General features: G+C 43.2%; 2 protein-coding genes across 2 annotated transcripts in view; one reads left to right on the top strand and one right to left on the bottom strand.

The window, feature by feature from the left end:
* CFH (complement factor H) overlaps positions 1-8,886 on the top strand; it is a gene marked incomplete at its 5' end in the record, with an annotated part of 34,453 nt that extends 25,567 nt beyond the window's left edge. Inside the window, 10 exons of the mRNA XM_080624321.1 lie at positions 616-780; positions 2,025-2,204; positions 3,116-3,322; positions 3,935-4,111; positions 4,763-4,939; positions 5,929-6,105; positions 6,424-6,606; positions 7,336-7,536; positions 7,818-8,015; positions 8,153-8,886. Coding sequence (XP_080480447.1) covers positions 616-780; positions 2,025-2,204; positions 3,116-3,322; positions 3,935-4,111; positions 4,763-4,939; positions 5,929-6,105; positions 6,424-6,606; positions 7,336-7,536; positions 7,818-8,015; positions 8,153-8,172 — 1,685 coding nt within the window. The 3' untranslated portion in view covers positions 8,173-8,886. The remainder of the gene's footprint in view (positions 1-615; positions 781-2,024; positions 2,205-3,115; positions 3,323-3,934; positions 4,112-4,762; positions 4,940-5,928; positions 6,106-6,423; positions 6,607-7,335; positions 7,537-7,817; positions 8,016-8,152) is intronic.
* A 5,230-nt stretch (positions 8,887-14,116) lies between these two features.
* On the bottom strand, positions 14,117-21,638 carry LOC308224287 (complement factor H-like; the record flags this gene model as incomplete). Its single annotated transcript, XM_080624042.1, has 8 exons — positions 14,117-15,168; positions 15,450-15,650; positions 16,380-16,562; positions 16,881-17,057; positions 18,045-18,221; positions 19,268-19,456; positions 20,254-20,442; positions 21,578-21,638. 8 exons carry the CDS (start codon positions 21,636-21,638, stop codon positions 14,918-14,920), a joined length of 1,428 nt encoding a protein of 475 aa, XP_080480168.1. The 3' UTR covers positions 14,117-14,917.
* Positions 21,639-26,005: the final 4,367 nt, after the last annotated feature.

The raw sequence follows: 26,005 nt of genomic DNA, 5'->3' as shown, positions 1-26,005 counted from the left end.
TTCTTTAACAGAGCACAATTTATGATATATTCAATTCTTTGTTCCTCCTTTCTTCTGAAGTCATTTTATATTCATCAGTGACTTGAGAACACTGTGCCTTTATTTACAATTATGCTGAGGTTTGAATCGGGCACAAAACATGGTCTGATGAGCTTTCACAGTCAGCTTGTGTTTTGACTCTCAGAATCACTGGTAGAAGGCATAAGACACGGTTATGACTTAGCTACACTTCCACAGGAGATTGACACCTGATACATATACAGTGTAGAGTAGTGCTTCCTTTATGCTCCTTCTTCTACAAGCTGCTTCTTGCTCATCTTACTATTGTTTTATAGTCTTAGGGAAGAAAAGGATTATTAGATTTAGTATTGTTTACTGCACTCAACAAAAGGGAAATTCCAGCATAAAAATAAATGCTTTGTGAGGTGGAGCAGCCTCATCTTAGGTATCTGGAGCAAGCAATCATTCTGTTACTGTAATCTAGGAATCTTAGGGGTTACTTCACACTACAGTAAAAACCATAACTCTTTCACATGGACATGCATTAGGACCTCTTCATCACAGAATGCATGTGTATGTTTTGGTGTTTTTGCTCTTTTTGTTGATTTTTTTCAGATCCATCCCCTCAGTGTGTTCTTCCAATGGGTGTTGAGCTTCGCAAGTCAAAAAAGGAGCCTGAGTTCCCTGGAGTTATGCGTTATGCATGTACAACAGGTGACAGAAGGATTAAAAATGCAGCTTGTGTGTCTGGAAGATGGTTACCGGAGATTGAATGTACAGGTATGGGTTTAGATTTACACACAATTTCTTCTTTTTATGGAGGAATGATAAATGCTTATTATTAAACTTTCTTAAACCACATTTAAGAAGGTTTAAACCACGACAGCGTTGCTGTGTCACTAGTCTGAAATAGGAATGCTTACATGTATGCTTGTATGTGATATGCTAAGGGATAGTAATGAATAATCACGGCAATCGTTTAAACAGTTAACTTGGTTTAGAGATGCATGGCTTTAGTGAGCCCAACTTAATAATGTGTACTCTGACAATGGAACAGTTGTCACTGCCACTTCTGATGTGAGGAAAGACACAATGGCAAATTTAAGCTCAGCTCTTCAAAAGGTCTTTGCTGTGGTGCAAATGAGAGTAGCACATAGCTGAAGCTCAGGCCAAAGTTCCTCTATTTCCTGGAAACACTCAATGCTTTTCTAGTCCTTATTATGCTTTTTTTGTTTTGTTTTGTTTTTCCAATTTCCTTCTATTTTTCCCTGCATAGCAGAATATTGCCTGTAGAAGGCATGACTGTGAAACAATCATCACCTCACTGCCTGCTTTGATTATGCCAGATTCATGGGAAATGATGCATGGAAGTGGGAGAAGTAGACAGAGGGGCAGTCACTCAAGGAAGCATTCAATTTCAAAAACAAGTGTCCCTACCTTTTCCCTTTTCTGGAGCCACTAGAAGCAACAAACCAAGTGCTGGAGGTCTCCTCCATATCTCCTTCCGAGATCTACCTCCTTCCCTCCCTTTTTCTTTCCTTTGGTAGGAGCAGCCCTTTGTTCCTTGAGTGGCAAAATTGAAAGTTTATCTTTGTTTCCATTTGTGATTCTTATTTAGCTCTGCTACCAGATAAGTCTGAAGGAAAAAAAAATCCCACAAAGTGAAACAAAACAAAACAAGAACCTCAAGACCTGGTCCAGTTTTCGTAAAGTAGTTCACCGTAGAGAGGAACAGGAAACAGTGTGCAGCTGTTTGTAAAGTAAAGGAAGGACTACAAAAAGCTCCAGCTTCAACTGGTGTAGGCAATGGTCTTCTATAAGTCAGAAAGCACATAAGCATCCAAAGGCAGCTCTGGCATTTCCGAAGCAGAACAAAATTATCATGATTGATATCAATTAAAGCTTGAGATAGCTACTGAAGAATTATCTACTGCCAGTGTTTTCCTGGTTGTTTGTCTTGTAATCTGCATTGAACTGTTCCACTTTATCTTATGTTTTGTTATAACACGAGTATGTGTCCTTAGCTGAGGATAGCGCATGCCCACCTCCACCTCAACTGCCTCGTGCTCAACAGATAACAGTTGGAAGAAACTACAAGAATGGGAGTAAAGTAGCTTTTTCGTGTCTGAAGGGTTTCCAGCTCATTGGAGTGAATGAAATAACATGTATAGAAGGGAAATGGCAATCACCACCTCACTGTGTGGGTCAGTAGTGGGTTCTTTTTTCCTATTTATTTTGTTATGAATTTCTGTGTTATGCATTTACTGTCATCATTAACAGGGGAATGGTAGTGTTTATGTTAATATTATCATGAACAGGTAACTGCAGAAAAGCAATAGAATGAAGCTGCTAAAGAAAGTGCATTTAACCAGCTGCTGGAAAGTTAATCTTTTCATGTACACAGACTTATCTATCTGAGGTGGGAAATACAACTTTCAGGCAGATCCTCAAAAGCTGTGTATTTATTTGTTTGTTTAGTATATTGCAGAATGGATTGGCACAGTTTTGACTGGCAGCCTTTAATAGCGTCATGTTGACAATATCCGTATTATTTATTATTTAGTTATAGTAGTAGCAATCTTTGATTTGGAGTTGGGATTTCTCTTTCAGTTTTTTCAGCTTCATGGAGATTTAATCCATTGTATATATCAGGAAATACATTCTAATACTTCATCATTTCTCTTTTCTTTTTGATTTTGATTTTCATGTCATCCCAAAACTCCACAGGACATCGGTATAACTGTATTAATGGTGGAAAAATTTAATGGCTGTCATTCTAGAAACTCACCTTCAGTGTCCTCAGACAAAATAATGTCTCTTCAATTTCTCTGCCTATGAAATGTTCCCTGTTCTTCATGCTAAGCTGTAACTGTATCTCTTTGCTTTGAACTGGAAATGGCTTTAATTTGGTTGAAAGGAAAAGAGAGAAACCCCACGTAGGAGGGAAAGGAGAGAGAAGTTTGCTCTGTATATGTTATCTATTTCTTCATCTTCCTTTCAAGCCAATTAATTTAAGTTTGGGTTATTTCCTTTTCTTTCCACTTTTAAGACAGCACATGCCATTGGGATATTGTCTTACATTTATTCATCTGTGTGTTCTACATATATGTTTTAGAAAGACCATGTTTGCCACCACAACCCATAGAATGTGCTGATGATCCCAGGCTGGAAAATCAAAACTTAAAAATTAAAAAAGAAGGGAAAACAATTTATCTGGCTGGTGCCAGACTTAAGTATGTTTCTCGTCCTGGATACAAGTTAGATGGACCATCGGAGATAACATGTTCTATGGGAAACTGGACTTCAGCTCCTACGTGCTTGGGTAATATCAACAAATACTTTTTTTTTTTTTTTTGAAGTGCATTTAGCCATGAAATAGTAATAATTTGAAACAGGAGGTTCAATAGTAAGTGCCAGTAACTCCTTATTTTGCTATAGAATCTTATCAGCCTCATGGATGTCTTCAGAGCAGTCCTGATTGGATATAAAACTGACTTTTTGAGTTCAGTTTAGCTGTTAAATTTTCTCTTGTACTCATGCAAGCTATGTTCAGTTCATATCTCTGCCAGGTGGGCCCTGGGCACATCCTCACAATGCAAGGGTCTGTTTACTACACTAAAGCCTAGGAGTTGCTTTGGTGCTTCAGTGGTGGAAACCTCTTCAGTGTAGTAGGGGACAGAAGACTTCTTTGTTAAAATTTTGCCTGTCATGGTTAGGAACAGGATCTAAATAGTTCAGTGACTGAAGTCCATGCCCGTTTAGGGGAATGATTTATTTAATCTTCTACCTGCTACCTATTACATGAAATCCACTGTTGGCTGATGACTATGATGATGTTAGAAAAACCTCACTAAAGCATCTGTTTGGTGCAAACAGTACCCTCAATCTATGTCTATCACATTAGCACAAGCATCAGCTTTGTGTATCTTTACAGAAATGCCATGTGGAAGTGTTCCAAAAGTTGCCAATGCTCAAACAGAAGGCAGAAACAAGGAAGTTTATGATCCTGGTGAAACAATTCGCTACCAGTGTGATGTGGGGTTCCTCATTGTTGGCCCCCCCGAAATTATTTGCAGAGAAGGAAATTGGACAGCACTGCCCATTTGTGAAGGTATAGGTTCTGCTTCTAACTAGTCCGTGATCCTTCTTGGTGTTTCATGTTGTGAATTAAAATAGTTGCAACCTGGGCATGCAGGTGAGTCTGGCCAATAGAGCCGAAATGTGACTTGCTTTGAATGGGCTGCTACAACTCATCTTTTTCTGGCTCTCGAGAAACAACAAGCAGGGTATATCAGCAAAGAAACATTTCCTCTGTGGGCAAAAGCTAGTAGCTGAAGTTCGGCTCTCTGCTGAAATTAGGCAGACAGAGGATCATGGAGGGATGGATGCTGGCTGCACAGGAGGTGACAACTGGAGGGGTAATGTATCTTATGTTCACATCACTAAGCATGTCGGTTGCTGAAAGTTACCTTCAAACAGTAAAGAAACCACTTCATTCTACAGCACTTTGACACATGATGCTATAAGGCGCCAGTCAGCACATTCGGTGGATCTCTGCCACTCCTTTTCTCTTTTAGTTGCTCTAGGCAAAAATAGTGTTGTGTGGCAAAGCAGTGCAGAATAAAGACAATAACATCTTACTTTGCTACCTGTAGAAAATGATCTATAGTACATAAAATGTTTTTGTTCTTCGGGAACAATAAGGCTCTGGAATGCAACGCCTGTGATTTTCATATTGCTGCTGCTCTACTGCTCTTTTCAGATGTTACGTGTGGAGCTGCACCTGAAATTCCCCATGCGTACATCACGAGCGCTCAACAGGAGAGGTATCTGCCCGGTGCCAGAGTGCACTTTGAATGCAAAAGCAATTTTCAGATGATGGGTGGAAATTATGTCACGTGTACAAATGGAGAATGGTCACAAGCACCAACTTGCAGAGGTAGGAATCTGTGCTTTGGTATCGCCTGCTAGCACAGAGGGGACTGTTTGTTTCCCTAAACACTACAGACTCTACCTTTTGTACTTCTCTTTACTTTGTGTACCACAGCTTAGTACTTGCTATTCCTTCCTTGCACAGTGCTTTAGCTTGATGCTTCTAGAAACGCTGGGGATCTTTTCATCAACACCAAAAACGCCTTGAAGAATTAGGGCCTAAAATGTGCTGCTCTGTCATTCTCCTGTACGATGCTGCTGTTCCCCCAGAGGCTGCCATTTCAGCCTCCCTCTGTAGAAAGACGCATGAGGGCTCCTCTGTCCTGTGCAAACCTGCCAGGGAGCACCTGAATGGAAGGAGCAGTAAGGGAGGGAAACGGTTGTTCTTCTGCAGGGCTCCGCTCTGATTGATGCAGATCCCAGCAGAGACTCGTATCTAACCCATGGTAGATCTGCTGGGGCCATGAAGTGGGAAGAGTGCTTCCATGACAAGGGATCGTCAGGAGCTGCGCTCCTGTCCCCTGCCCAAGTCTGTGGCTGTGCAGGGTGAACAAGAGCTCCTTGGCTTCCACACACCTCCATGGAGCTGACTGCACTTACCCGTCCCTGAGCGGCGCTGATGAGCTCATCTAGTGCTGCCACTGCTCCAGAGCTCTGAGTTCCACAGAGCACCAGCCTGCTGCTAGCCCGTGATTTCCAGGCATTCCAGGGCTCCCTGGGGAGGGCCATGGGCACGCAGGAAGGCCGGTGTGGCTTCTCGTGCAGCCAGGTGTAGCTACAGAAACACTGGCTGTTTCTGGAAGCTCTCATTGACCCTGCCTTCTCCTGCGGGTCCCAGAGCGAGTGTTCTCTGTCGCTGCTCATTGCTGCCTCCACAGTGAGCTCCTGGAGCTGTGTCCCACCTGAAGCAGAGAATCCGGGCAGAAACTGGAGCAAGGGTGCAGGGGGCAACAGCTCAACCCCTGCAGCCGTGACTGCAGCCGTGTCTCTTTTCAGATGCGACGTGTAAACCTCCTCCTGAAATTGCTGGCGGGAAAGTTCAAGGTGTTAAGAAGTCGAGGTACTTGCCTGGGGAGAGCGCTCGCTACCGGTGCTGGCGAGGTTTTGAGATGACTGGGCCTTCCACCATAGCGTGTCAGAACGGGACCTGGACAGAGCTGCCAACGTGCACAGGTGAGTTCTCTCTCTTTCCATGCAGTCGCCTGCGGGTGAGACTGTCCTGGAGCTGACGCCGGGGCATTTACTTCTCCAGTTTCAGTCTCGTTGCTGTGCACAGACACAACGTATCTGGTGCTCCCGGGAAAAAGCCCTTTTGCTGGGCTCTGTTCAGATGAGTTTTCCAGCCAAGAGACTCAAGTGGCTTCAATCGATAGGGACACATCTGCAGAATTACCGTGGGGCTGGGAGCGGTTGCTGGCCAGGCCTGATTTTGAGAGGCAGCCCTTGACTTCCTCGGCTTTCTCTTTGATTGACTGGGAATTTCCTTTCCAGGGAAAGGTGGGAAATGTGGCTCGCCTCCGGTTATTGAAAATGGAGACCTTCTGTCCTTCCCCATGCAAGAATACCCGGAGGGTGCAACTTTGGAATACAAATGCCCAGACTTCTATGTCCTGGAAGGATCTCCGTCTATCACCTGCACTGATGGGCAGTGGACAAGCCCCCCAGTTTGCCTAGGTAGGCTGAAGCGTGTGCTGTGTGGCCAGAGGCTGCGGGACGGCTCCTGTTGTCGTTTTCTCAGAGCCTGAGGGCAGAACCTGCGCAGCAGCGCTTGTGCTGGGGCTGCGATGAAGCAGGGCAGAACAGCAACGAGTCCTCTGCCCACAAGGAGTTTCTCCCTGACAGTAGCACTTGTAGTACCCTCTGCTGCCGGCCAGACCAGCGGGTTCAAGAGGAGGGGAGTTTGGCTGAACCCTCCTGTGTGAGGGGATCTCCACCTCTGAGCAGGGCTCCTGAGTGCACCCGAGCTGGGGAAGCTGTTGCGCTCAACAGGCGGTGAGCAGGGAGAGTGGGTCTGAGTGCAGGGCACTGCTGGGGAAATGCAGGGTCATGTCCATGGCACGGCCACAGGGAAACAAACGTAGGGAAGCTGTGGGCAGAAGGGAAGGACTGATCGAGGAAAAGGCAAGAGGAGGCTCGTTGCAGACCTTCCCACCCCTGCTTCGATCTTGCCCTGTGTGGCTGGACTGCCAGAGGGAAAGGGCTTCACCATAGCTCTGTGTGGGTTCTCAGCCATGGTCTCTGCTCCTTTAGGTTGGATGTGAATGTCTTGCTGTGTAACATAGAGTCACAGCAAAGAACTGGAAGCCTTTTTTGATGCAAAGAACTTCTGTAGGCTCTGGGGGAAAAATGCTACTTGTGGTCATTCTGCACAGAATGATGACACTCTCCTTTTGCCTTTTCAAGCGGCCTGTACAGCATCTGAAGAAGACATGGGCAGAAACAATATTGAGCTGAAATGGACCAGCGGAAGAAAGCTGTATTCCAGATCGGGTGACTTTATTGAATTTCGGTGTAAAAGAGGCTATATGGAGGACCCAGCCTCTTCCCCATTCAGAGTAGAGTGTTTGGAGGGGACGTTAGAATATCCCCGGTGCAAGCCAGCACGTAAGTCATCTCCGCTTTGGGCAGAGCCTAGGTGCAATGCTGTTTGCATTTTCGGTGCTGAAACCAAGGGCAAAGCCTTTAGGTTTCCTGGGAGAATGCCTAGTGGGGAGCCAGGGTGGGGGAGCATCCTGCAAGCTGCAGGCGGTGAAGATTAATGCTGTTGATGGCTGTACCTGAGCTGACAGAGGCCCCCTGGGGCTCGTGCCAGAGCACCAGCATTTCCAGAGCATTGGTTATCCATTATGAGGTCTGCAGGCAAATAATGAAAGTACTTTTTTCAGGGGACTGTAGGCTGGATGAGAGGTTGATGGAAATGAACCACATTCAACTGCAGTCACCTCGCCGGTCGAGCCCCTCTACCTTTGTCACTGGGGAGTATATTTTGTTTGAATGCAAATGGTGGTACCAGCAAATTTCACGTCCTGAGAAATTTAGAGCAGAGTGCAAGGATGGAGTGATCACGTATCCTACGTGTGAATGTAAGTGCTCGGTGCCCAGGACACGGCGGGGCTGCATGAGGCAGCTTTGCTGAAATTACCTGTCCACTGCTCTGAGGAACCCCAGCGGGGTGTGTCAGGCTTGGTCTTCATGCTTTTTCCTCTTGTCTCTCTTCCAGATGCAGGGGTTTTTGGATGAATGGAAATGGCACAAAGGATCCCAGCTCTGGCAATGAAGGATCTCCACCGACCTTGTGATTTGAGCTCAGTTTTTCCTGGCAATTCCCATTCTCTTGTGTGTTCTTTGCAGCTTAGGCAATGTTCCATCTTGGAATTTGTTATGGGTTTTATGATCGGATGATTGTGTTTGCATTTTGTTCACATTTTATCTTTTTTTTTTTTTTTTGTGAATGTGTTTCCATTTTGTCCATCCAAATGGTTGTATTTGCATTGTATCCAGTCTGCATTCATCTCATTGTTAGTTTTATTAACCATTGTGTCCTGAAATAGCCTGGCTTTGGTGGCATACGCAGAGAAGAATTAAGCTTGCAGGTACGTTGATCATTAGAAAGTAGAGTGTATTTGGCCTAGCTCCTAGCTTCAACTCCAGCTCCTAGCTTCAACTCCATGCACTTGCCTGAAAACTATCCTAGGGTCATGGCAGAGGTGAGTGTCCTGACCACTTGGTCAGGAAGAGGAAGTATGTGGAGTCTCCTTTATATCACTCAGGGAAGTCTCTAGATCACAGACCCAGTTCTTATGGGTCACTTGAGCCTACCTGACATTTGCTGGAAGGGCAAGATATTGGTATGCAAGCAATGGGGATGTCTGGATAGGGGTGGGGTTGGCTTCTTGGTCCAGGTCTTGGACGGACCAGTCTGCACAGTGCACAGCTCCATCTGCTGTTCACTAACATGGAAGAACTATCTGAAGTTGTAGAAATAAATGGCAATCTTGGATGTGATGACCTTGCACTCATAGATTTTGTGATTTGTGGGAGACAGAGCAAAGCAGGTAGCTGGGTAAATCATGCACTTTAGGAGAGAAGATTTTGGCTTGTTTGGGAAACAGGTAGGTAGGATTGCTTGGAAGAGTGGTAGAGGAGTCCGGAAAAGCTTTGAAGGACAAAGCTTTTTTTTGTCCTTTTTTTTGGTCTTTGAAGGACAGAATCTTCCAAGCACAAAAATATTCAATTCTGGCACTCAGGAGGAAAACCACATTTATCAGGACAGTGGCTTGACTAATCAGGGACTTCTCGTAGATCTTCGAAGTAGAAATCAGTGCCCAGAGATTGAGGCAAAAAACAGATTACAAGGTCAACTGTCTACAGCATTGACTTAGCCTGTATGAACAGTGCTAAGAAAGCTGAATCTTCCCAAGAGTGACAACCACAAGGGCCATCAAGGGTCAGAAGAAGATATTCTATTACTACACTAGCATTAAAACAATAAAAATGTGACCAGTCACTAAATGGATTAGGTTATTTGCTGACAGCAGCCCCACATGGAGCTCAAGTACTCAATGCATCCCTTGCCTCAGTGTTTATCAACAAGATGCTGTCTTCATTTCTGTAATCCACCCCATCCTGTCCTCTGCTCACAGATGAACGTCCATCATTGTGTGCGCATCCAGGGGGTTTGTGTGGCTAAAGGACCTCAGAGGCTTGGGCACACTCACTGAGAGCTGTTTTGCTGTGGCGGTGTCCTTGGCAATGCTGTGCTGAGGACATACTGCTCACAGGGATAGCACCCTTAGGCCCCACATAAAGCAAAAGCATTTGGGTTCTTTAAAATCTCTTCTAGGTTAGTGTTGTTTCTCTCTGTATCTAGTGAGGATGCATGTGAGAGCAGCAGAAGTGAAATTAAAAAAAGGCTATTTAAGTTACCTCTTCTTCTGTGGTAATAGGATTAAGAATTAGATTGCCAAATCATAATTCAGGTAGTTCCTGTCTCTCAGTATTTTACCTTAGTGCACAATAGAATTGCTTCCTTCTTAGGAAAACAGGCAAAATATAATCACCTTTGATTATACGTTTTAATAAATTAAGGTTGCATAAGTTTTACTAATGGAATGAAATATTAATGGTTTAATTAAAAAGTATGAATTTAATAACATTGATGGTCAGTAATTTTTTTTTCTTTAATCTTTATTATTTGTCTTAGGAAGCTCTTTCTCTTTTGTATGCTTGCTTAGTGAAAATCAGGGTACAGAGGTTCACTTCATATAAAATCTTATATGTTTTTCCTCGGTGGTTTGTTAAGGTTTGGGGGCTGCAATAGAAAGGCAGTTTATGTTATAAATATAAGTATCTCTTTTGTATCTTTCTAGTATCTTTCTAGTTCTGTTACAATGGTATGTTTTTTTGTATGCATCTCATTTTATGAAACAAACACCCTCAACAACCTAACTAGTAGGTCTCTCCATTGGCCAGCATTTTATCTGGCAATATTATTTTCCCTAATTTCACAGAAATAGATATCCATATTGCACTGTTGAAGTTGGTGTATACTCTTTCAAGGAGAAGAGAATGATCTTTATGTCCATTATCAAAAGGAGGTGAAGTCACCATTTCCCAGATGGTGGAAGCATATCTATTTTCAAGACAATCAGCATCACTCAAATAATCTCAAATTTATCCCAAATTGTGACTGTACTTTTTTTTATAATCATGATAAATGAGGAGAAGGTTTTGCATTTTTATAGGTAATGTTTTCATCTGATAATTTGATGGAGAATTTGATCTATTCTTGATTGATATTTTGCTGGCTGTTTGACAGGTTGACTGATGTCAGCAAAGAGCTCTTTACTTTGTGATCACCTTGGCTTAGTTGTTTTATGCAGGTGTACGGATGGATGCCATATAGCACTGCAGATGCTATTGCTGTTGACGCTTGGTTGCAGATGTGGTACATTAAGATTGATGAAATTACATTTCATTCACACTGAAATAAGGAATGTTCCTTCATTTTTTTTTCTGTTCAGAACTAGAATTCCAAATATTTTCTTTTTTATTTTCTCCTTTAATTTTGAGGTAGAAACACTTTCATACACGTCTAAGACCAGAAAGGAGAAGACTGAAGTTCTTACTTTAAGCTTCAGAAGGAAGCAGGTGAAATTTCTCAGCATGATCGTGGGACGAACACCTCGAGCCCCTGAACTGCAATCTACCCAGGACTCCCTTTGAAAGCAGTGGGACTGTTAGACTCACATACCATATCCACACTTAATATCATTCAGCTGTGACATATTGCTGTGAGCGTAGGAAGAGCAGAGCAACGGAAGTCTATTTCCAGGATGGTGGAAGGTGTGCCTTCCACATTTCCACACAAGGTGTGCCGACAGCTCCAAATCACAATTTCAGATGTGTTACAAGAAGAACTGAAAAGGCACAGTGTGTTTTAGTGCACTAAATGTTACTAGATGCATAACATTTACCGAAAATGAAGCTTATTTTTGGCAATAAACAAAACCAGATTCTTCATAGGCTGTTTTTAAAACTAGAAGACAAATTACCTTTGCCTTCTGGTGGTTGTGACTAGTTTGCTTGCCTACAAATTATTCTTCATCCTGAAGAAGGCTGGTTAGCCTAAAGAAGGGGAGCTCAGAGGTGATCTCATCGATGTCCCTAAACACCTGAAGGGAGGGTGCAGAGACGACAGACCCAGATTCTTTTCAGGAAGCCAGGACAAGAGCCAATGGACACAGACTGAAATACAGATTCCTTCTGAAATTCAGGAAATGCTTCTTTTGTCTAGGGAGGTTGTGAAGTCTCTTTCCTTGGAGACATTCAGGAGCACTCTGGACATGGTCCTGGACAGCCTGCTCCAGGTGACCTTGCCTGAGAAGGAGGGCTGATGACCTCCAGAGGTCCATTCTGTGATTTGTGAATGCTTGTGCTCAGGGGCAGAAAGGTGCAGCCTATCATTTGCCTACCTGAGTATAAAGCATGGTGCTGTGGCTTTCTCAGACAAGCAGACTTACGATTGTGTATAGCATTTTGACTGTTAATTTGTTAATGAACTAAACCCTATTCTGTCTCAGTCTTCTGAACAGCCTGAGCAAACTGTTTGCAGCATCCATCCTAAGTAAAAGTCAACCACCAAACTATTTGGCTGATCAGTGTTTCCCAATGCCATTTTTTATTGCATTATAAAATACAAGACAGTCTCTAGAGTGAAAGAAAATCAACGGCTGTACATTTAGGTGGTGTTGTCCACTTCTTCCCTATTTCACAGGTAATAACCAGCCATCTGGTAACAACAAAAAGGGGTTTCACTGATAACTGGATTAATAACTCTTCCTGTATTTTCCTCTACGGGTACATGAGGTTCCTAGGAACCTTTCACATGCTATTTCTGAAAATGACCAGACAGCAGATGTGAATGAGAATAGCCTTTGTGACTGAACCATTTGTAACACTTTGGCTGCTCATAATGGTTAATTGAGCGCAAAAATGTCAATCAAAGGTCTGCGTAATCTATGGGTTCATTTGCTGCTGAAATTCAGACTGAGATAACCAGCAGTAGAAGCAAATCTCTGCTGGACTCTCACTTGCTGTCTGCACTACCATAACAAAGCACTATTTCTCTTTTCGATAAGATTAATATAAAGCAACTCCTTTAGTTTACTAATAATAGAAGATGTCTCTTGGGCACAAGTAAGCTCTATAGATTTTGTAGATTGGAAACCAAAGCATGGATGGGAGATATTTTGTCATGGTCACACTGTGTGCATCCAGGGTCATCGCAGCCAGAACCCTGCCCTCCCTGTCTGTTTTAGAAAAGAAATACTGCTTTTGGAAATCAAACTGTTCTTGAGATCCTGCATCCTGAAACTGGTATTTCTCAGTAACCTGAGTAAAGCCATAAAATTACCTGAATTTTCCTTAATTCTGCTTTGCGTATTAAAGTATCAAGTTCCTTATTCATTTCTCACATGTACGCTCGCACCCACAAAATAAATACTGAACTGTGACACTGAATAAAGGACTGAACTTTTAATTCACTGGTGGTAGGGAAACTACTCATCTGAACACTATTCTTGCAGTGAGAAAAACACATCCTTGTTTCCCAGAAAGTTTATGGTCACAGCCAAAGAAAGTAATTCCACTGTATCTTTTTGCTAGAGGAAGGGAAAGAGGGGGAAAAAAAGATGGTGGTGATGTATCTGTCTTTTACGTTTCTTTGTTTGTTTCTAACTTCATAACTTCACAGGGATTTTACACTGGCTGATGTGCTGTCATTGGTATTCTCAAGAAAACAGAGTTGCAGCTGGATTCCCAAAATGCCTCACAACAAAAAGGAGCTGCAATGAGGTGCCAGTGGGGCAGTGCGTTGCTCTCCTTCCACAGCAGTAAGACTCTCTTTAAAAGTGCAAGAACTCCCAGCAACGCCCCTTCAGTGCAGAAGCACAGGAGGTGCTCAAACGAGTCTTCTCGTTTGTACAACTTGGATTACATGATGATTTTTTTTACTTGGACTTTTTAGTACAGGTGAGTTAGCTGATCACTATTCTGTTTCTCACCGTATTATCTGTATTCATAATAATGGTTAATATTGTTCATGTTCGTACTGTCAAGGTTTCTTCTCATTCTGTTACTAACACCGCATACAGTTTTGTTGTATTTCCACCAGGTCGCCAGCTCTGTTCTTTGTCTATAGCTGGGATAGGATCTTCATCAGTAACAGCAATGGATTTAAATCCCTATTTCAAATACTCTTCCTCACAATTTTGATTTTTTTTTGGATCTACTTCCTGTCAGGTGTGATTAGAGAGACAATATCTTTTACCTCATAATGTGGCTCATGAAGAGTATACATTAGAAGCATCAGATTTGTCACTTTCTTGTTTGCTCGTGTGTTATGTTTTGTGTTGTTAAAACTAAATATAATCCAGAAATACACTTAAATGGGCACATATAAACTACAACGCATTGTAATACACTGAAGGTGAATGAATGAGTGAGGGTGCCGGTGTGAACAGCTCTGCACTGTAGAGCACCTGATCCCCCCCATGAGCACCCTATGTGACATGGAACCCTCTCACATGCGGATCAAGTGAAATCACCAATGTCAAATCTTTTTTTTTTTGGCTTTGGCAAAAAATAATTATAAATAGAAGCTCTAATATTTTCTTCCTGCAACTCACTGGATCAAATTCCAAACTCCAAGCGGTGCCTATTCCCCACTTTGGAGCCCATTGTTCTAAAGCACATTTCAGTGTTAATTTATCTGCTCTTACGCAGAAGGACTCCCTCCCCTCCAGGTCCCTACAAGAAAAGACCTGTCTGTGCTCACAAAGTCAGGTTAACTTTGCTATCTTCACATCACAATCTGAGACAATATGTCCAGATATTTGGTTATGGGACTGTCAAAGCAGAGATTTAGCTGTTTTGAAATATCCATTAGCATCCAGCAAAGGAAATAACAAAGGCATTTCTTTTTTCCTCGCAGAGAAATCAACCTGTATTAATACTCCACATGAATATTGAAGAGTCAAATTCCTGTCTCCGCGTGCCACCAAAGCCAGGCTATTTCAGGACACAATGGTTAATAAAACTAACAATGAGATGAATGCAGACTGGATACAATGCAAATACAACCATTTGGATGGACAAAATGGAAACACATTCACAAAAAAAAAAAAAAAAGATAAAATGTGAACAAAATGCAAACACAATCATCCGATCATAAAACCCATAACAAATTCCAAGATGGAACATTGCCTAAGCTGCAAAGAACACACAAGAGAATGGGAATTGCCAGGAAAAACTGAGCTCAAATCACAAGGTCGGTGGAGATCCTTCATTGCCAGAGCTGGGATCCTTTGTGCCATTTCCATTCATCCAAAAACCCCTGCATCTGGAAGAGAGACAAGAGGAAAAAGCATGAAGACCAAGCCTGACACACCCCGCTGGGGTTCCTCAGAGCAGTGGACAGGTAATTTCAGCAAAGCTGCCTCATGCAGCCCCGCCGTGTCCTGGGCACCGAGCACTTACATTCACACGTAGGATACGTGATCACTCCATCCTTGCACTCTGCTCTAAATTTCTCAGGACGTGAAATTTGCTGGTACCACCATTTGCATTCAAACAAAATATACTCCCCAGTGACAAAGGTAGAGGGGCTCGACCGGCGAGGTGACTGCAGTTGAATGTGGTTCATTTCCATCAACCTCTCATCCAGCCTACAGTCCCCTGAAAAAAGTACTTTCATTATTTGCCTGCAGACCTCATAATGGATAACCAATGCTCTGGAAATGCTGGTGCTCTGGCACGAGCCCCAGGGGGCCTCTGTCAGCTCAGGTACAGCCATCAACAGCATTAATCTTCACCGCCTGCAGCTTGCAGGATGCTCCCCCACCCTGGCTCCCCACTAGGCATTCTCCCAGGAAACCTAAAGGCTTTGCCCTTGGTTTCAGCACCGAAAATGCAAACAGCATTGCACCTAGGCTCTGCCCAAAGCGGAGATGACTTACGTGCTGGCTTGCACCGGGGATATTCTAACGTCCCCTCCAAACACTCTACTCTGAATGGGGAAGAGGCTGGGTCCTCCATATAGCCTCTTTTACACCGAAATTCAATAAAGTCACCCGATCTGGAATACAGCTTTCTTCCGCTGGTCCATTTCAGCTCAATATTGTTTCTGCCCATGTCTTCTTCAGATGCTGTACAGGCCGCTTGAAAAGGCAAAAGGAGAGTGTCATCATTCTGTGCAGAATGACCACAAGTAGCATTTTTCCCCCAGAGCCTACAGAAGTTCTTTGCATCAAAAAAGGCTTCCAGTTCTTTGCTGTGACTCTATGTTACACAGCAAGACATTCACATCCAACCTAAAGGAGCAGAGACCATGGCTGAGAACCCACACAGAGCTATGGTGAAGCCCTTTCCCTCTGGCAGTCCAGCCACACAGGGCAAGATCGAAGCAGGGGTGGGAAGGTCTGCAACGAGCCTCCTCTTGCCTTTTCCTCGATCAGTCCTTCCCTTCTGCCCACAGCTTCCCTACGTTTGTTTCCCTGTGGCCGTGCCATGGACATGACCCTGCATTTCCCCAGCAGTGCCCTGCACTCAGACCCACTCTCCCTGCTCACCGCCTGTTGAGCGCAACAGCTTCCCCAGCTCGGGTGCACTCAGGAGCCCTGCTCAGAGGTGGAGATCCCCTCACACAGGAGGGTTCAGCCAAACTCCCCTCCTCTTGAACCCGCTGGTCTGGCCGGCAGCAGAGGGTACTACAAGTGCTACTGTCAGGGAGAAACTCCTTGTGGGCAGAGGACTCGTTGCTGTTCTGCCCTGCTTCATCGCAGCCCCAGCACAAGCGCTGCTGCGCAGGTTCTGCCCTCAGGCTCTGAGAAAACGACAACAGGAGCCGTCCCGCAGCCTCTGGCCACACAGCACACGCTTCAGCCTACCTAGGCAAACTGGGGGGCTTGTCCACTGCCCATCAGTGCAGGTGATAGACGGAGATCCTTCCAGGACATAGAAGTCTGGGCATTTGTATTCCAAAGTTGCACCCTCCGGGTATTCTTGCATGGGGAAGGACAGAAGGTCTCCATTTTCAATAACCGGAGGCGAGCCACATTTCCCACCTTTCCCTGGAAAGGAAATTCCCAGTCAATCAAAGAGAAAGCCGAGGAAGTCAAGGGCTGCCTCTCAAAATCAGGCCTGGCCAGCAACCGCTCCCAGCCCCACGGTAATTCTGCAGATGTGTCCCTATCGATTGAAGCCACTTGAGTCTCTTGGCTGGAAAACTCATCTGAACAGAGCCCAGCAAAAGGGCTTTTTCCCGGGAGCACCAGATACGTTGTGTCTGTGCACAGCAACGAGACTGAAACTGGAGAAGTAAATGCCCCGGCGTCAGCTCCAGGACAGTCTCACCCGCAGGCGACTGCATGGAAAGAGAGAGAACTCACCTGTGCACGTTGGCAGCTCTGTCCAGGTCCCGTTCTGACACGCTATGGTGGAAGGCCCAGTCATCTCAAAACCTCGCCAGCACCGGTAGCGAGCGCTCTCCCCAGGCAAGTACCTCGACTTCTTAACACCTTGAACTTTCCCGCCAGCAATTTCAGGAGGAGGTTTACACGTCGCATCTGAAAAGAGACACGGCTGCAGTCACGGCTGCAGGGGTTGAGCTGTTGCCCCCTGCACCCTTGCTCCAGTTTCTGCCCGGATTCTCTGCTTCAGGTGGGACACAGCTCCAGGAGCTCACTGTGGAGGCAGCAATGAGCAGCGACAGAGAACACTCGCTCTGGGACCCGCAGGAGAAGGCAGGGTCAATGAGAGCTTCCAGAAACAGCCAGTGTTTCTGTAGCTACACCTGGCTGCACGAGAAGCCACACCGGCCTTCCTGCGTGCCCATGGCCCTCCCCAGGGAGCCCTGGAATGCCTGGAAATCACGGGCTAGCAGCAGGCTGGTGCTCTGTGGAACTCAGAGCTCTGGAGCAGTGGCAGCACTAGATGAGCTCATCAGCGCCGCTCAGGGACGGGTAAGTGCAGTCAGCTCCATGGAGGTGTGTGGAAGCCAAGGAGCTCTTGTTCACCCTGCACAGCCACAGACTTGGGCAGGGGACAGGAGCGCAGCTCCTGACGATCCCTTGTCATGGAAGCACTCTTCCCACTTCATGGCCCCAGCAGATCTACCATGGGTTAGATACGAGTCTCTGCTGGGATCTGCATCAATCAGAGCGGAGCCCTGCAGAAGAACAACCGTTTCCCTCCCTTACTGCTCCTTCCATTCAGGTGCTCCCTGGCAGGTTTGCACAGGACAGAGGAGCCCTCATGCGTCTTTCTACAGAGGGAGGCTGAAATGGCAGCCTCTGGGGGAACAGCAGCATCGTACAGGAGAATGACAGAGCAGCACATTTTAGGCCCTAATTCTTCAAGGCGTTTTTGGTGTTGATGAAAAGATCCCCAGCGTTTCTAGAAGCATCAAGCTAAAGCACTGTGCAAGGAAGGAATAGCAAGTACTAAGCTGTGGCACACAAAGTAAAGAGAAGTACAAAAGGTAGAGTCTGTAGTGTTTAGGGAAACAAACAGTCCCCTCTGTGCTAGCAGGCGATACCAAAGCAGATTCCTACCTCTGCAAGTTGGTGCTTGTGACCATTCTCCATTTGTACACGTGACATAATTTCCACCCATCATCTGAAAATTGCTTTTGCATTCAAAGTGCACTCTGGCACCGGGCAGATACCTGTCTTGTTGAGCGCTCGTGATGTACGCATGGGGAATTTCAGGTGCAGCTCCACACGTAACATCTGAAAAGAGAGGTATTTCCACATGGCATTTTATGAAAAAATATGGAAAGCTGATGCTTGTGCTGATGTGACAGACAATAGAATGAGTGTGCTTTTCACACCATATAGATGCTTTATTAAGCTAAAATGCTTGCTAGTTTGAAGAACATGTTTATACTTACTGCATTAATTTTTATTTGCATATATTGACCATAACTGCATGAAATTGTTAAGAAGATGTTTCTTAGGGCAAAGAAAAGATTACATTTCTCTGTCAGTCTTAGAAAGGTACAGTTCCTTAAGAGAAGAGTGATTCCTGAAGTGAGTTCCTTAAGAGAAGATTGTGTCCTGAGACACAATCCATTCAGATTTATCATCATTATCCGAGTGCTTTCCAGAAAATTACAGAAAAAGGCAATGCCAGATAAGAGAAAACACATGGCATCAGAATTATGCAGCTTGAAAATAGACATGTTTGGCACTTCGTGCACATCAGTCACCTCATTTGTCCTTTGTTGATCTATCTCCATTTCTGAAAACACATCATTCTACCTCTAAATGAATAAGATACCACCTGCAATGGTAATGTTTTAGCAACTGAATTACAGATCTCTTAGCATTTCTTACTATAGATGTCTTGACTTATGCCATCATATCATTTATACTCTTGTTACCCGAAGAAGGCACAAAAATAAAATGAGGAAAAAAAAAAAAATCAAGAAATTATACAATTGTAGAAACCAAAAGATTTATTCCTGATGAGCAAATTTGGAAACATACTTTATAACCATAATTTGAAACCTGCTTTTGCTTTTGGTTTAAGTAAGAAGGAAGGGAGAGATTCTCTCACATCACACACCTTTGATTTTGGTGACTTCCCCTCTGCACTGTGTTTACACACAACCTTATCATCAGTGAGTGCTTTTGTGTTGGGAAGATCAATTTCCCATAAAATAAACAGCCTCTGATAGTACAGGCAGATGCAGTTCATGTACATGAACAAGTGCAAAATCACAGAGAAGATTTATTTGACCGATCAATTTCATTCAAGTATGGCACATATTTACCAGAAATGCATGAAGGAAGCTCAATACGCCCATCAAAACACTGCTTGATAGGAGAGGCTGTGAGTTTAAATCCTGTCATGCATGCAAATATCTCCCACTGACCACTTTGAATCAAAAATGCTCGTCTTTGTCCATTGGAGAGAAGTAGGTTTTGGGCTTCCAGCTGCTGTCTTGTAATGGTACACGGTGCTGAAGGAAACAAGAAAAACTAAAAATGATGAAGTACGAAAGTTTGGTGGCTTTTATTATGTGAAGCACCTCCTCAGCAAAGATAGTTCAAAACCAGCTTGGTTATCACTCAGCAGTGATTTTTAAAAGTAAAATGTGGATGACTTAAAACACTTGATTCTCCATCACAGTTAATTCAGAATGCTTAGTTTTAGGAAGTTTATCAATGATATCCACTACTTCCAAGTGTATTTATAGACTTTGGGAACAGCAGTGACTATCTCAAGAGGTACTGACTTCAGGAGACCACAGTCCTTGAAAAAATTAATGAAATCAGTGAGATTATGTCCAATTTTATCCCAGTTAGAAGGCTCCTAACAAGGAGCTGCAAGGAGGAAATTGAAGACAGCAAAGCAGCTTACCACAACAGCAATCTTCCCACATATGAGGGACAGTTAAGGAACTACATGAAAAGATGTCTTAACCAATGTAATCATTGTGGAAGGAGGCAGACACCATTGTCAGTACATGCACCTTGTTGCACAAGTTCTTGGAAGTACAGGCAAAATGTTTATCTGCTTGTAACCTTTCAGACAGCTCCAAAATTCTTGCAATAAAAAACATGTCTGAATGTAAATGGTTTTAGGACACTAAGGCCAAGATCCACAAGTTAAGTAGCATTGAACCCAGGAATTGATTACGGTCCATTCCAGACTTGGCAATCTAGCAATGATTGTAAACCTAACAAAGTAGGAGTTTCAGAATCATTAGAATTGTCTACCTGTACAAAGTCAACCAGCAATAAAAGTTACACTTACCCAAACATTTTGGTGGCCCAGGTACCCAGATTTTTTTAAAGCATGTTACCCATTCTGATCCTGATAAAGTGTATCCGGGGTTGCACACATATTGCACACGGTCACTTTCCTTATATGCTGATTTATTCCCACTAACAATTTCTCCAAAGTCAACAATTGGTGGGTCTTCACAAGCTGCTCCTGCAGAAGCTGTGCACAGATTCATGTTATTTGACTGCATGCTCCCATTTTCTTCTTGTCCTTATTTATCCCTAATAGCACTTTCTTCACAATCAGTGATGGGTGGGTGCTTGCAATACTATTCTAGCAGAAACCATGTGCAAGTTCTTGTTAATTGATAGATACAGGACAATACTGACAGCTGCAAATAATGGCAGTACACAGGAGTTAAATAATATTCCAATTACTGACATCCCTCCATCTGGAAATATACTATACTAATAAACAGCACCGACTGTAATAAACAGCACTGTTTGCTCTAAGAAATTATCATTATCTTCACTATTTTTACAGTTTTGCATTGAAAAAAGTTACCAAACTGAAAACATTTTAACTGAAAATATGAATAAGCACCTGAAATTCTCAAAGTACAGTTTCTGTTTTTTCCAGCATTATCCTGGAAAAGAGTTTTAGACATGCAGTCACAATTCTCAGTTTTCCTCAATTCTACAAATAAATCTGTTTGTCCCAGATTTCTAAAATTAGTTTCAAATGAAAGAAGTTGGATCATTTTTTCTTAAGGTATGAATTATATACAAAAAAACCACTTTTAAAGGCAGAGGGGAGAGAATAATCTGAATATGATGAATAGATTTAAATGGATCAATCATAGAGTTTAAAACGGCTTATTTTAATAAAGGTATATATACAGTGAAGACCTCCTTCAGGCAGTATGGTTTTTTTTTTATCATAGAACTTATTGAAATAATAAAGTACCTGTATTTTTAAAGAGTTGTGTTATGATTTAAAATCAGATCAGTATTTTGCATTTTTAAGAGTATATATTCAAAATAATAATAGCTAAATTTAAATACAAAGAAATTTATATGGACTAATGCATTTTAAGTGAGTTATGGCTTGTAATAAGTTAGGTTCTTGATGAGAGTCATTAAGTTCAGACAAAAGGCAAAAAACCAAGCTCATACGAGGAAATACAAGGCAAATATTCTCAAATGCATAGTTTGTAGTTCTAAATTATAACTCTCATGTCGAACTTCTGAAAGGAATTCTGTAAAGAATAAATGGTGCAGGTTTTGCAGCTTATTTTTTCTTGATTGTCACCAGCTACCTAGATTAAAATGTAGATTTCCATTTAATAACTTACCTTTGTAAGTAGTAGAGCCCATCCACAGCAGGAACACTATGGGGTGGTGCAACAGTGTCATTTTCAAGCTTTAGGAGTTAAAGATGTCCTCTGCAACAGTTGTTGCTGTTTGTGCCCAGAATCGCATGTTACCGTATTCACTCCCATGATTCCTGAGGCTGTCCTTGCAATCTCTTCCAATAATTTTCTTGCAGCACAGCAGTCAATCTGTACAGATATTATGCAATTGTTGCAAAAAGGCTTAGACGCTTTTTGTCACAAAGCTTTTCAGACTAAACTTGACACAGAAGCATTATGAAGCCCATAACCAAAATCTCCTGTATGCTTGTAACACACAATACAGTGCACTTAGCTCTTCAAACTTAAGATTTTGCTATGGGCAAAACCGCCTTATCTGTGGAGCCCATAATTTATTATCAATCTGCTTAAAATAAAGCAAGACATGAGGGGAATGCGACAGTGATCCGTTAGTGTACAAGGGTCTTTGTTGAGAAGAGCTCAATTCAAAGTAGCAGGGGTCCCTTCCTCCTAAGTATTGACATTTTCTTGTGTTTAAATGTATTTTCTTAATACAGTCCACTGGTTTGGATCCCAGTTATTCAGTGTCTCTGTTCACTGAAATTGGGTTTACCTGCATAAGACCAAGTTGCACTTGTGCTGGGGCTGCTGCTTGACCACCATGGTTTGTTTTTATAGTTGTTGATCTCTGTCCACCCCCATATAATCCCACATTCTCCTTTCCCACACCACGTTTTAGTCTGGAGTCACAGATAGCTTAATAAGCACTTGTTACCAGTAAGAATTAGAGCTAAACTAAAACACATTTAGGCAGCCAATGAGGTGATTGCTGAACAACTGCTATCACAGCTAAATAAGCTAAAACCAGCTCAAGACGAACCCAGACAAGCCCAGAGATCCTGCACTGCAAAGTCAATGCAGAGCCTGTGTTCTGTTATTAGAAAAGGCAAAACCCATGTTTAATGGGCTGCACCAGCAGGACGACTTTGAGCAAACTGAGCTCCTCATGTCACAATACTAAAAATATATTAAAGATTATTTTCTATGGAGTTTCTTTACACAGTCTTCCTTTCAAGGAGATTTTATTTTTTTTCTTCCAATGCGCTTGCTGCTATGAACTATTGTGAAATACAGGATTAACTAGCATAGCAACTGAATTTGAGTTGCTTTTTCTCCCTCAAAAACACATATGGCATTGTTTTATTTACCAAATGGTAACATCTATCTGAGGATCAACAGATACTGCTATTACTAGATACACAAAATTCATTTCATCATTGATATGCCACTTTATACAACTGGTAGAACTTCAAAGCACCTTCCAAAAGGCTTTTTTCTAAAGACCCACAAAACTCTCAGCGACAAATGCCTAATATTAACACTTATATTAACCATTTTCTTCAGGAACTAAGCACATTCTTAGAGAAAACCAGGACATATAAACATGCGACTAACATTTCTAGAAACATGAAGTATTTATTTTTTTTTAGATTCTTACATGCTAGTCCAACATGCCCTAAGGACTGTTATTTATGGAGTCCTGGCAGGTTTGCAATACAAAACACCAAACCCCACAAACAGTATATAAGAAAGCTTTCTGGATTTCACTCGGTGCAGTCTTTCTGGCTCATTTCCTCCTCATCTAATCCTCCTGCGCTTCAGAAAGACTGGTCTCTCACTCAGGAACTTTTCCTTTTATTATAGCACTAAGAAAAACAAAAATCATGAACTAAAAAAAATTAATTTCCACCTTATATGCCACCATTTGTGCCCCTTTTTATAGATCATTAACTTTTATAGATCTGTACAAGTCATTAACTTTTGGCCTCATTTGTAACTCAGTCACTGGAAAACACTGAGTTACATTTTCTAAATAGCAATTGCTGATCTGGCAGCTGTTTCCAGTCAGTTAGCTCCAAACGGGTTGCATAATTTTTATTACACAACATGTAGATTTCTTTTTATAAGAAGAGACAAAAGAAAGTGTTCTTCCTATTCAAGATCATATTTCCTTGTACTCAGAGGAGAAAATACAGGCACTGTTTAAAAGATCAGATCTTCACACCAAGGTAGAAGAGGACTATAGTCACTGTGTAAAATCACTTTAGCTTTGCCTTAATACAGGGTGATGCTTAGCAAGACCAGCCTTCTGCAATACTGCTATGGGCTGAAGCCTACCTGAAAGCGTTGCTCAGATGAGCAAGAACCTGACTGCCTTTGTGCAGTCCTGACTAGATGACCATTCTTCTTGGACGAGAATAGCAGGGCCTTTGATTTGTCGGTGTCATTGAACAGAAAGCTTACAGTAGAAATTAATATCCTCTTACTCTAGCAAACCTGCTGCTGAGTAAGAAAATATAAATTACATGCCAATGAATGGTGCAATACTGCTCTTGTATCCACCCTACCCAAAATTTCCCGAGTCGGCTATCTTTCCCTTCTGATATCAGTTATTGTATTGCAGGCCTGTGATACCTTTCTGACTTTAAACCACAGTGATTTCACATCAGAACTCCAGAAACTAAATTACCACTTTTTAAAACGTTGGAAATTGCTCTGAATTCAACTTCTCGCACACGTTCTGCAGACTGACTTTCGCCCCATTTTCTCCAGTTCTGCTCTTTAAAAAGGGGCCTTTTACATTTACCAAATATTCTTATGCTTAAACCAGAGCTCTTTAAAGGCAACAGGTCTGGGCAACAGACCCACAGCTTCACTGCATGAAACACTTTAAAGAAAATATAAAAGTTGTTGAAACCTCACTAGGGAAAAGATTCACCTTTGTTAAAATGTGCCAGTCTGCAACGTGACTGGTGCCAAAGGCAGGGTTTGGGGTTTTTCAATCATGGGCTGCTATATGAGACACCTGGTTTGCTGGCGGCAGGTGGGATACACCAGTCCCAGAGGGGGAAAAGGTTTTTTGGGGCAGGAGTTAGCAGGGCTCATTGACAGGGCTTTAAACTAGATATGAAGAGGGAAGGGGAGATAACTGGGCCTGTTAGGGACAAGCCCAAGAGAAACATGCTAGGGCTTGAAGGACGGCAGACTAGGGAGGACTCTCAATCTATTGTTTCATTTGAGGGAAAGGATAGTTGTTTAGACCCTATCCCGCAGGGGAAAAAGGGTACTAGGGCAAGAGTTAGCAGAGCTCACTCACAGAGCTTTAGGTTAGATTCAAAGTGCGAGGGGGTTGTAGCTGGGTTTGAACTAGTGGGGCATTGTTCTAGTATTAATGGAGACCAGAAGGCCTCCCGCCTCCCAAGGGTGCCATTAGCGTGCTCTGCTCGCTCCCTGAAATGCCTGTACACCAATGCAAGCAGCAGGGGGAATAAACAGGAGGAGTTAGAAGTCTGTGTGCGGTCTAAAGGTTATGATCTGGTGGCAATTACAGAGACGTGGTGGGAAAGCTCACATGACTGGAATGTGGTCATGGATGGCTATGTCCTTTTTAGGAAAGATAGGTCAGCAAAGCGAGGTGGTGGAGTTGCTCTTTATGTGAGAGCGACTAGAATGTATTGAGTTCTGTCCAGGGGCAGATGAGGGGCAAGTGGAAAGTCTGTGGGTACAAATTAAGGGACAGGCTGGTACAGGTGATACAGTTGTGGGGGTCTATTATAGACCTCCTGATCAGGACGAAGGAGTTGACGAGGCTTTCTACAGGCAACTGAAAGCAGCCTCGCAACTACACGCCTTGGTCCTCATGGGGGATTTTAACTACCCCGATATTTGCTGGAAGACTCGCACAGCCAATCATTCACAGTCTAGGAGGTTCCTCCAGTGCATTGATGATAACTTCTTAATGCAAATGGTGGACAAACCAACTAGGAGAGGAGTGCTGCTGGATCTAGTACTCACCAACAAGGAGGGTCTGGTTGAAGTGGTGATGGTCAGTGGCAACCTTGCCTGCAGTGACCATGAGATGGTGGAGTTCAGGATCCTGTGTGGGAGGAGTAGAATACCTAGCAAGGCCACAATTCTGGATTTCCGAAGGGCCAACTTTGGCCTCTTCAATCAATTGCTAAGGGAAGTGTCATGGGAAAGGGTACTAGGTGGTAAAGGGGCTCAAGATAGTCGGTCAGCATTCAAGGACCACTTCTTCCAAGCTCAGGATCAGAGCGTCCCAATAGGTAGGAAATCAAGTAAGGGAACCAGACCAGCATGGTTAAACAAGGAACTGCTGGGCAAACTCATGTGGAAAAAAGAGAATCTATGGATTATGGAAGGAGGGGCTGGCCACTTGGGAGGAATATAGGACAGTTGTTAGAGGATGTAGGGAGGCAATTAGGACAGCTAAGGCCTCCTTGGAACTTAATCTTGCAAGTCGGGTTAAGGACAATAGAAAGGGCTTCTTCAAATACATAGCAGATAAAACTAACACAAGAGGCAATATAGGTCCACTGCTGAACGAAG

Source organism: Psittacula echo (assembly GCF_963264785.1).
Source record: "Psittacula echo genome assembly, chromosome: 7".
Classification (NCBI taxonomy): Eukaryota; Metazoa; Chordata; class Aves; order Psittaciformes; family Psittacidae; genus Psittacula; species Psittacula echo.
Note: the sequence above shows the minus strand (reverse complement) of the source record. Positions and strands in the feature narration are given on the sequence as shown.